Below are 12,546 nucleotides of genomic sequence, written 5' to 3' on the forward strand. Positions count from 1 at the left end.
CTCGTTATAGTAACGAAATGGACGTTTAATGTTCCTTGGGGTAAAAGTGTGTGTGTTGGTATGGTCTTTTTTTTGGGGGGGGGGGGGAGTTGGGTGAAGGGTTGTAAGATGATTACTTCCCGCTTTAGTATTCAATATATAAACTATAATCTATTTAACCACTAATAAAGAGCACGACAATTGTATGCTATTATTGATAAATTTAGCCGTGTGCTCCTAGTATTTCGTATACTTTAACGAGTTAACCAATGGACACTAACATAAATGGATATCAAGAATTTTTTTAAACATTATTTCTTTGTCTAGCCTATATAGGATTTGATGAATCTTTTTAAAGAAAGGCTTTGTCTCTGATAAAGAGATACAGCCTGAAGCGAAATAGAATATTGTTTGTGTTGTATTTGTTTGTCTTTTACTGTTACACGATTTTTTTTGGGCAGTTATACATATTTGTTGCAAAAAAAAGCTTATGAAGCAAAGTGCTAGATTAAAAAATTAATTCTTATTTTACTAATAAATGGACATGATGGTCAACATCACACATTGTCACACCTTTACACGTACAGCTGAAGTCGATACACCCTTTACGATGATTTTTTTGTAATACACAGATTTATGTAATTAATCATATAAAACAATGTAAATATACCATTGGATATAGGTGTGTGATCACGATAAAAATATATTTAAATAATATTACAAGTGTGTTGACAACATATTAGAGCTTCCTATTCCACTTGAATCAGTATAACATGTATAAAGGGGACTGTCATCTTCGTTAGAGTATGATAACATGGATGTGTTAGTTTTAACGTGTTTAATTTGTGGGGTATATAGTTTTAATGTAGATACAGACAATGTGGTCAGCATGAGGGGACCAGAAGGCACATATTTCGGGTATTCGGCAGTTATGTATGATAACGACGACGGAAAGCAATGGTAAGTACTAGATATTTAATGGAAGACAACCAATATTCCTCTCTGAATAGAATATCAACTAATTATTGAATGTAATAGTGTATTGTAATTATTCGTGTGTAGATCTAGTTATAACTTTTAGTTTATATAATAATCATAGACTCCAGCTGGTTTATAAATGACTTGAACTGTATAATACACATATCAATTTATTTCCGTACAAATGTGCAAAGCGGGTACGTGTAAAGATCTGTAAATATTTGTGATTTTTTGTCTTAGTCACGTCTTGCAGTTTGCTTATCAACAAGCCAGAAATGTACATATTATAAAGGTCGTTTGAATACCGACCTGATTTTTTCCATGATTTACATTCACTCAGGACTGTTTGATTATCGACACTAGAGAGATTACATAATTAATTATCAACATGAATTTTCAGAGTTTTTTTATATCACAAGAGACGTTCGATTATTGACTTGACTTTTCAGATATTTTTTTATCATATGAACCGTGTGATTATTGACAGGACATTTCAGATAAAAGTATATCATCAGAGCCTTTTAATTAATGACAGGACTTTTCAACGATTTTTATACCACTATAACCATTTGATTATCAACAGGACGTGTCAGAGGGACACATACCATTTTGACCATATGATTATCGGATTCATAGAGATTATATTACATTAAGACAAATTAAAAAGAGGTTCATATCTATGCCGTTGTGTGCAATTTCGGAACTATAGTGTTCACCAGTTATAGCTATTAAATAAGGTCGACATAAAAGAATCGATAAAGATTAAATATTATATGGGCAATGAAATATAGGTTAGAGATGCGTATCATTTTCAAATGGAATAAAATTGAGAATGGAAATGGGGAATGTGCCAAAGAGACAACAACCCGACTTTGGAAAAAAAAAAAAACAACAGCAGAAGGTCACCAACAGGTCTTCAATGTAGCGAGAAATTCCCGCACCCGGAGGCGTCCTTCAACTGGCCCCTAAACAAATATATACTAGTTCAGTGATAATGAACGCCATACTAATTTCCAAATTGTACACAAGAAACTAAAATTAAAATAATACAAGACTAACAAAGACCAGAGGCTCCTGACTTGGGACAGGCGCACAAAAATGCGGCGGGGTTAAACATGTTTGTGAGATCTCAACCCTCCCCCTATACCTGTAGCCAATGTAGAAAAGTAAACGCACATTAAAATTCAGTTCAAGAGAAGTCCGAGTCTGATGTCAGAAGATTTAACCAAAGAAAATAAACAAAATGACAATAATACATAAATAACAACAGACTACTAGCAGTTAACTGACATGCCAGCTCCAGACTTCAATTAAACTGACTGAAAGATTATGATTTCATCATATGAACATCAGACACAATCCTTTCCATTAGGGGTTTAGTATCATACCATCATAACATATATGAGAAGAATATAACCCAATGCACTCTTTATTTCTGTTATTTTATTCCTGAAGAAGGATTTATTCGATGTTAAATCTTCCCTTATATTTCAAAGAACAAATAGTTCACATGTATGATGTCATGTGACATGTGTGAGTCTGAAATGTAAGTATTTATCAATGTCAAGCTTTAGAAGTACTTGTTTTGAAATCGAACACATTTTTCCTTTCATTAACTAGATGAACATATTGTGATGGCTCTTTCCGTTTCGTTGCTACGCAAGGTTCTTCTGCTGCTCATTATGCTGTCATTAGAACAAACAATTTTGAATGTACAACTTTATTATGACCGCTGGCCGAAATATCTGACCAGCAATTACGCTTGTTACACACTTTACAATTGAGTTTCCATGCATGAGGTGCGGCAATGTTAACTTTTAGTGTGAAATAAGGCAAAGGGTTATATTAGAATATTTCCTCTAGCTGGCCCCATAACATAAGAGGGAACGCTAACAAACAATGTAACTATTTTATTGTTTATTCAAATTGATAAACTATGGGCATTGTTTAGAAGGAAATAACAGGGCACTAGACTATGCAAAATCAGCTTGAAAAGTCACACATTCATTCACTCTATTTAATACTCCTGTGTCTTAAGCTGTTACCAAGTCTTCCAAACAAAGCACCTTTTATTCGACATTCCCATGGTCCCATATTGGTTTGATTTATTTTATTGTCCCATACTAGAATATATATGGTTTAGGGGTGGGGATCTTGACCGTTTACAATTAATCAAACTTGAGGGGGTGGGGTGACTTCCATGGGCTTCACCTATATTTTATTTGATTTGTTTTGATGTCACATTCAAGAATGTATATGGTTAAGGGGTGGGGATCTAGATCGTTTACATTTTATCAAACAAGAGGGGTTGGGGATGACTCCCAGGGACTTCCTTTTTATTTCATTTAATTTGTTTTATTGTCCCATACAAGAATAAATATGGTTTAGGGGTGGGGATCTCTGCCGTTTAGAAGATAATAGCATATTCTAAAATTGAAGGGGATGGGGATAACCCCCATGGACTTCCCTTTTATTTCATTTGATTTGTATCATTGTCCCATACAAAAATATATATCGTTTAGGGTGGGGATCTCTACTGTTTACAAGACAATAGCACATTCTCAAATTGAACGGGATGGGGGTGACCCCCATTGACTTCCGTTTTGTTTCATTTGATTTGTTTTAGTGTCCCATTCATTTAGGGGTGGGGATCACGACCGTTTACAAGATAATAGCATATTCTCGAATTAAAGGGGATGAGGATGACCCCCCAGGGTCTCACCCTATAATTCAGGTGACTTATTTCATTGTCCTATGATCATTTCTGAAGTATTGTGTGTCACCTACATGACTTACAGTATTCATTTGAAAATAAAATCAAATAGGGTTCTTTAGTAAACCCTCCCTTTTTTGCCCCTCCCCAAATACCCCTTAATAAACCTCAATGCACAAACGAAAGATTGATGGCTCCCCTAGACATATTAGTCTAACATTTTATGAAACCCTAAGTAAATCTAACAAGCGGTTTTGGAGAAATGCTGCGGACAAATTCATTTTTAAAGTGGCGAAAGAAGAAGAATTTCTAACACGAACGATGCAAACGGCTAAGCGCGCACATGTTTTGATCATTTCTTTCAAACATACGTTTGCAAAGTTTACATAAACTTTGACAAACTATGCAAACGCTAAAAATGCGTCTGCAGTTTGTCGCTTGTCGTTTGTTAGTACAGACGCTACATTTGTTTCTTACCTCATCCCGATTAAACGAAGTATTTGTTTTTACGTTTGTAAAAAGTCTGTTTGGCACTCACACCCCATCCTCCTATATCTGTTTACCAACAACGTGTGCATGAATTATTGAAAGTTCAAACAGGGTCAGTAAAGACTTATTACACGATGTATTTGTTTCTACTTTTGTACAGCGTTTAGAAAACACCAATAAACGCGACACAACGTTTACAAAATTTTGGTTAGAAAGAAATGCGGCCTAAGTCTCCAAACTGTCGTATTCATAACTAGTTTTATAGTTTATTTTAAATCAGTTTCTGATCTACAAATCATCAATAGAGTTACTGGTAATCACTTATGTGTATCGTTATACAGGATAATTATATTACACACTTTTAATTGTCATGTCGGAAATTAGGACATTTTATTCCTTTCAACAATCGGGAAGGCGACGTACACCCTTCAAGTCATACCACATCTTCTGGCATTTATTGTCTGTTACTCAAACTAGTTTATTTGACTAAAGAATTGATTGCTCTTTGTATTAATCAGTCGCACCTTTTGTCATTTTACATTCTTATAATCAGCTTATTGTTTTTATTGAATTATCATTTTTTTTTTAACTTTGGGCTTAATTCTCCGATAGCTTATTTGGACTGATACAGAACGTGGATACATTTTGTATGTCACAGATGTTTTCTTTTATTTTATTTGGACTGATATAGAACATGAATACGTTTTGAATAATGTTTTCTACAAACTATAGCGAAGGTTACATTCCTGTCCTAAATGTGAAGAACCTTAGGATATATGCAATTATTTCCGATAACAAAATCACAATCCTAAACACTTGACTGAAGTGCCGAATTTCCTGAACGGCCTAACAAGAGTATAAAAGTTTGTAAGATTGATTATACTTAGTCTTTATCGATGAACATTTCAAATGATTTTACTTAAATACATCACTGCATTATTTAAGCTGATTGTACTCTGTCTTTATCGATGAACATTTCATACATCACTGCATTATTCAAGCTGAATGTACGTAGTCTTTATCGATGAACATTTCGAATGATTTTACTTAAATACATCACTGCATTATTTAAGCTGATTGTACTCTGTCTTTATCGATGAACATTTCATACATCACTGCATTATTCAAGCTAATCGGAAACATTTTAACTGATTTTCATAAACTAATTCAAACCAGTAAATATATACATTTCTCCTGAACCGTTAACTTATTTCAACTAGTATATATAAATACATATCTCCTGAACAGTTAAACAATTTAAACTACATATATGTATATATATAACTCGTCTAAACATCAACCCAACAATGTTAGATCTGTAAATTTGCTTTCGCAAATTTTTGGTTCTTCCCTCGCCGGGATTCGAACCCATGCATATCTCCTGAACAGTTAACTAATTCAAACTAGTAAATATATACATTTCTCCTGAACCGTTAACTAATTTAAACTAGTATATATAAATACATATCTCCTGAACACCTCTATTTTAAACCGAGTCCCTGGTATACATACCATATAAAACAAACACTGTATTTATCTTTTTGTTTTCTTTTACATGTATGTGCTGTACATTTGATATTTAAATTACTAAGGTATATATTCCACATGGAGGTGCTCCTACTTACAGGAGGTTAAAACACCGAAGAAAAAACCAAGCGTCATCTGTCGTCATAATGATCGTTAGCATAATACAAAATGTATTTTGATAATATAAAGCCCGATCAGCAGGTAAAGGTTGTCTATTTCTTGCATTTTTATTACAAACCAAAATACATCATGCTCGTTGTATGCAGTTGTCAATATTATAATCCAAAGAGTAAGAACCCCCCTTTTAAAGATGAATCCTTTAGAATAGAAACATATGACTTGGGTAAAAGCTTTATCTTCAAACAAAGAAGATTTTATTTATTTAAAATAATAGATACTTTTTAAAATATTTTTTCGATATTGCCGGGAATTTCCTAAAATGCTTTTTTTAATATCTTGAAACAACAAGTAGTGAACACTATTGGGAATTTTGTCATCTTCGCTAGCCAAGGGTTACGATCCACTCCCGCTCTCTTGAAGAGAGCGGGAGTGGATCGTAACCCTTGGCTAGCGAAGATGGAATTTTGTATGCTCATGCTATTTTAAAAAAAATAATCAATTTCTATTGTTATAAATAGCAATGGACTGTGTTTCCGGGAGGTAGAAGCAGGAGTTTTGTCTTCTCTGTACCTATGTATTTGGTGATGAGAATAAAGATATATATATATAGAAACCCTGCTCGTCACACCCTGTGCCAAAAATCCATTGTTATTCGTAACAATAGATCTAATCAATTTACACTAGTTACAGAAATAGAAACTATGAGTAAAAACAATAGAGCTGGGATTAACGGCTAATCAACGTCTTCTCCGGTATTAGATCATTCATAAAATAACAAACAGGTCAGTGGTACACGGAATAATATGACAAAAGAAGAATTTAAATGTGAATACATCTAATTTAAATCAATTAAATCATCACAATCTTCTTAAAAAAAGAATATCAAGATAAACAATATACTTACTTCTAATCCATATTAGCATCCTGTTACAATTATTTCTTGTTTATTTTAACATTTAATTGATGCACAAAAATAAGTCTAGGTTGAAATTACTTCAATTACTTTTGAGTTATTTCTTGGTCTATGAAAAATTATAATGTTTGGCTCGTTTTAAACTTAACATATTTAAAATCAATTAGAAATAACTTTTGAAAATGGTAGGATTTGGTAGCGGAAACATTAAGGTACACACGTTTGTTGAAAATTGACCTAGCTGAGATAAATAATTTAAGATTTATTGATAACGCTCAGACACATTAATGTGTAACATGAGGTCAAAGTATAATACATAAACAATTGAATGACGAAATGAGCATGCAGTACTATCTAAACATATAGAAATACAATAATTATTGTAGATATTTTAGAATAAACAAGCAATTTTTTTAATAAAAAATGACAATCGTTTGTAGACTTCCATATTACATATGGACAATAATCCTTCCAATTTAATATATTGAGGATTAATAGTATAATATTTAGGTAAGTATTTGTTTCTATAATTAACAATAGAATCATGTTGACATACAAATAAAACATGAAATTCATCACCAATAAATTTATGACATAAGGTACATATTCTCTCTGGTCTAGGTATATTTTGCCAACGGCCTGTCTCGATTGGAATACGTAGGTTCGATGTCCTTAATTTAGTTATCCACCCTCTATTCTGTTCAGATAGTCTGATCAGATATTTTTCTAGTCCAAAGTCCTTTTTGAATGTCCCATAAAATTGTCCCCGGGATGAATTTTCTATATCGCCAAACCATGAGGTAATAAACTGATCACTCAATATACGATCAAGATAATTTTTATCACAAAAGCCAATTTGGTTTATGAAAATATATCCTAGACCAGTGTTGTTAAATATTGATTCGACAGAATCAATCCATTTGAAAACATAATGGCCATGATTCTTCAATGATAACATCAGCCTGTACAAAGAACTACTTAGTTTACTGCTATTGTTTACAACTTTACACCAATACGAAATCATTCTACATTTAACTCGAATTTGCAGAGGAAATCTTCCCAATTCTCCATACACCATGAAATTGGGTGTAGTATTTCGAACTTTTAAAATTCTTTTGCAAAATTTCAAATGCATCTGTTCAATAATTTTCAAATTCTCAAAACCCCAAACTTCAGAACCATATAAAAGAATGGGTTCTATCATGGAATCAAATATTTTCAGTTGCAAATCTATAGAAATGTTTTCGTTTTTAACAATTCTATGTATGAAATGCATCGATTTATGTGATTGATCAATAAGTTTCTTTTTGGTATCTAAAAAAGTACCGTTATATTTAAAGATAACACCTAAATAAGAAAATTTTTCAACAATCTCAAGTTCTTTGTCTTGTAATAAAAATTTAAATTTCTTTTTACTTTTTCTCTTTCTAAAAATCATCACCTTTGTTTTATTTAAATTGACTTCTAATTTCCACTTTTCACAATATGATTGAAAAATATTTAATGATCTCTGCATACCTTCTTCTGTTTCAGATAAAATTACAGTATCATCTGCATATAATATAACAAATAATTCAAAAAATATGTGCAATTCACTTTGAAACTTCTCTTTAACAGTTTCTAGTGGAATCCCATCTAGATTCTTAAAGTAGTCTTCTAAGTCATTAAGAAAAATTGAAAACAAAAATGGCGATAAATTCTCCCCCTGTCTTACACCTGCTAAACAGGGGATAAAATCTGACTGACATCCATTATATTTTACACATGATTTGATTCCTTGGTACATATTAAAAATAACTTTAAAGCACTTCCCTTTAATATTACTCAATTGAAGTTTTTCCCATAAACCAGATCTTGATACAGTATCGAATGCTTTCCGAAAGTCTACAAAAGTACAAAAAAGTTTTTTTCCAAATGAGAAATACAGCTCTATGAGTGCATGAAGCACAAAAATATTGTCTACAGTTGAATATCCCTTTCTAAAACCCGCCTGATTTTCATGTATAAGTGAAATTTCATTTGCAAAAAAATTCAATCGAGTATTGATTATGGAAGTGAATAATTTCCCTATACAACTAATTAATGTTATAGCTCTATAGTTATCTGGATCCTTTGGACAACCCTTATTTTTAAAAACTGGTATAATTATTCCTGCTGTCCAAGTTTCAGGAATTATACCTGTATCCAATATCACATTAAATAGTTTAGTGTAAATACAAATAAAAAATGGTGGAGAGTTTTTCAAATACTCATTCAGTATCTTGTCAGTACCAGATGCTTTACCATGTTTCAAGTTCTTAACGGCATCCACAACCTCTTGTTCTGTTATGACTCCATTTAAAATTTCATTATAAATGGGGTCACTACACAACGCATTGATGTCGATGCCGTCAAGATCTTCTTCGTCATTTGCATTCATGTTTTTAAAATATTCATGAAATGCTTCAATACTGATAGAGGGGTTGTCTTTTTTGTAGCCAGAATATTTTTTAAGTGTCTTCCAAAATCCCTTAGAGTCATTTTTTGAGAGTGCCCTCAGTTCATCCGAACATTTTTCTTTATACTGCTGATAGTTAATGTTAAGTGTCTTGCGGTATTCCTTGGCATTGCTATTCATTGCCAGTTTATTACCACCTGATTTCGCTCTGCTATATAAGTTTCTAGCCTTGTGAAACTCATTACGTTTCTTTTGGCAATTTTTATCAAACCATGGTTTATTTTTGCGGTCGGGATAAACCGGTCTTTTTTTAGTCTTGCCTAGAACTCCTTCTGCCGTATCTAACAGTACATTGCCAAGGTCATCAACTAGACCGTTTATCTTTTCAGGCGTAAAATTATTTGTGTCAATACTACTCAAAACGTGATCAATCTGTTGTAATTTACCTGAGACACTGGATAACGCTTGAAAATATTCGTCTGCTTTTCTACAGTCCCATTTAATGTGAGTTTCTGTGTTACCTGTATTTTTTTCTGTGTTTACCTTATCAGTGAGGCCCCTCATGGGGGGTCCTAGTAATCACATAATCACCATTTTTTTGCCAATATAATCACATAATCATTAAATATTTGCTTATCTTTAGTAATCAAATAATCATAAACTAAAAATACAGTCCTAGGTAATCAAATAATCATGAAATATCTGGCTTAATAATCAAATAATCATTAAAAAAACCGGCCAAGTAATCACATAATCAAAAACCCCATGAGGGCCCTCATCAGTGTAATTACTATCAGTATTGAAAGACAATGTAAAACATATACTGTTATGGACAAAGTATTTATTTTAAACGGTAGAGTTGGCCAAGATGTTATTGGTCGGCCTACCAGTAGAAGTAATAGTGTTATAGATTATATTATTTGTACTTCACACTTTTTAAGATGCGTATCGAATTTTGAAATTCTTGAATTTTCTAAACTTTTTTCTGATGTTCACTCACCTTTGAAACTATCTTTTAATAGAGTGAACCCCACATTTGAACTACTCACTACAGAGTTATCTTATCAAGAAGAAAATAAAATTGGAAAATGGAAATTTGAGCAAGTAAATGATTTCAAAAATAACATAGATGAAGACAAAATAAGAAATGTTATAGATGATTTATCTGTTTATAGTAATAAAGAAAATGTAACAAAATATGAAATAAATACTGCAGTTACAAATACTACTGATATTTTAATAGATTCTGCCAAAGCAACATTTGGTACACAAACTTTTAATAGAAATATGCTGAATTGTAATAAAAAGCATAATAAACAATGGTATAATTTTGATTGTAAAAAGGCAAAGAAGGAACTGAGAAAGGCACAAAGAATGTATAAACATTATGGGTCAAATTTATTTAAAGAAAGATTACGACACTGTGAATATTATTATAAAAGTCTAAAGGACGAAAACATCAGGAAGCATAATAGAGAAATAAGTGATAATATGAAAAAATTAAAATCCAAAAATCCCAAGGAATTTTGGAAATTATTTAACAAAGGTAGACAAAGAGAAAAAAGCAATATATCTATTGAAACTTTATTTGATTTTTTCAAAGAATTAAATGAAAACAAATTTGAAGACAAGTTTGTCATTAATAATGATTTGAACTCAAATCTTGTAAATGAGACACTGAATGGTGTAATTACCCATGACGAAATTATTAAAGCTATCAAAAAGGCGAAAAATAACAAATCGCCAGGTGAAGATAAAATAATCAATGAATATGTTGCAAATTCTCTTGACAGTATGATTGATGTATATGTTAATTTGTTTAATCTTATTTTTGATACGGGTATCCTGCCGGAGGCCTGGCTTATTGGAAACATAATACCAGTATTCAAGAACAAAGGATGTAAATTAGACGCCAAAAATTATAGGCCTATTACTTTATTGTCATGCCTTGGTAAGATTTTTACATCTATTCTGAATGATAGATTGGGGGAATTTGTTGATGAACTTAATATCTTGAACGAAAATCAAGCAGGCTTCCGACATGGATACTCTACTAACGATCATATTTTTTCATTGTATGCACTCTTTGAGTTGCTATGTGTTAAACGAAAAAAATTGCATTGTGCATTCGTTGACTTTGAAAAAGCCTTCGACTTTGTTCAAAGAAACTCTCTTTTGTATAAGCTTGTTTTAAATAAGATAACTGGTAAATTTCTTAGAGTTGTAGAAAATTTGTATAAAGATGTGAAATCAAGAGTTGTACATAACAATGAAGCATCTGACATGTTTGTTAGTGATATTGGGGTCCGGCAAGGGGAAAATCTTTCTCCTTTATTATTTTCTTTATACTTAAATGATCTTCATGAATTTTTGGAAAATAGTGATTTAAAAGGTATACATTCAATTACATCTGATATAGAAGATGAACTGGATATTTATTTTAAGATATTTGTCTTATTGTATGCTGACGACTCGATTTTACTCGCTGAGACAAGCACAGATTTACAATTACGTCTAAATAGTTTTTCAGAATATTGTGAAAACTGGAAACTTAAAATTAATATTAACAAGACAAAGGTTATGATATTTTCAAAAGGTAGACCACAGAATAATTTGAAATTTTATATTAATAAAGAAGAGATAGAAATTGTTAAGAACTATAAATACCTTGGTGTTATATTCTCTAGAAATGCATCTTTTTTTGCAACTAGAAAATATCTTAGAGATCAAGCTACTAAAGCTATGTATTGTGTTATTAAGAAGTGTAGATCAAACCATCTATCTATAGAATGCCAGCTTGACATGTTTGACAAAGCTGTTTTATCTATACTTTTATATGGGGCCGAAATCTGGGGATACGAAAATCTTGACATTTTGGAAAGAGTACATTTGAGTTTTTGTAAGCATGTTTTACGGTTAAAAAGATCGACTCCAAATTTTATGGTTTACGGGGAATTGGGAAGATATCCGATTTCTTTATACGTTAAATTACGGATGATAAAATTTTGGTGCAACCTTCTTAATAACACACTTGATAACAAGATTTCGTCAATGTTATATAAGTTGATATATATTAATTATAATAAGTATGGAATTGAAAACAAATGGTTGTTATTTATCAAAAGTATCTTTGATAATTGTGGTATGTCAAACATTTGGCAAAATCAAGATTGTATCTCAAAAAATTGGATTGTATTAAGTATTGAACAAAAGTTAAAAGATCAGTTTAGACAAGAATGGTTTGCAAATGTAAATCAATCATCAAAAGGTTTATGTTATAAATTATTCAAAACAGAACTTAAATTGGAAAATTATATTACAGTTTTATCGTTAAAAAATGCACTGAAACTATGTAAATTTAGATGTGGCAATCACCGTTTGCCAGTGGAG

The 12,546-nt window shown here is 31.7% G+C and overlaps 1 protein-coding gene across 1 annotated transcript in view; it reads left to right on the top strand.

The window, feature by feature from the left end:
• Positions 1–586: 586 nt before the first annotated feature.
• LOC139513899 (integrin alpha-4-like) overlaps positions 587–12,546 on the top strand; it is a 60,987-nt gene continuing 49,027 nt past the window's right edge. The window contains exon 1 of the mRNA XM_071302845.1: positions 587–939. Coding sequence (XP_071158946.1) covers positions 794–939 — 146 coding nt within the window. The 5' untranslated portion in view covers positions 587–793. The remainder of the gene's footprint in view (positions 940–12,546) is intronic.

The sequence above is a fragment of the Mytilus edulis genome, chromosome 2 (genome assembly GCF_963676685.1).
Source record: "Mytilus edulis chromosome 2, xbMytEdul2.2, whole genome shotgun sequence".
In the NCBI taxonomy this organism is placed as follows: Eukaryota; Metazoa; Mollusca; class Bivalvia; order Mytilida; family Mytilidae; genus Mytilus; species Mytilus edulis.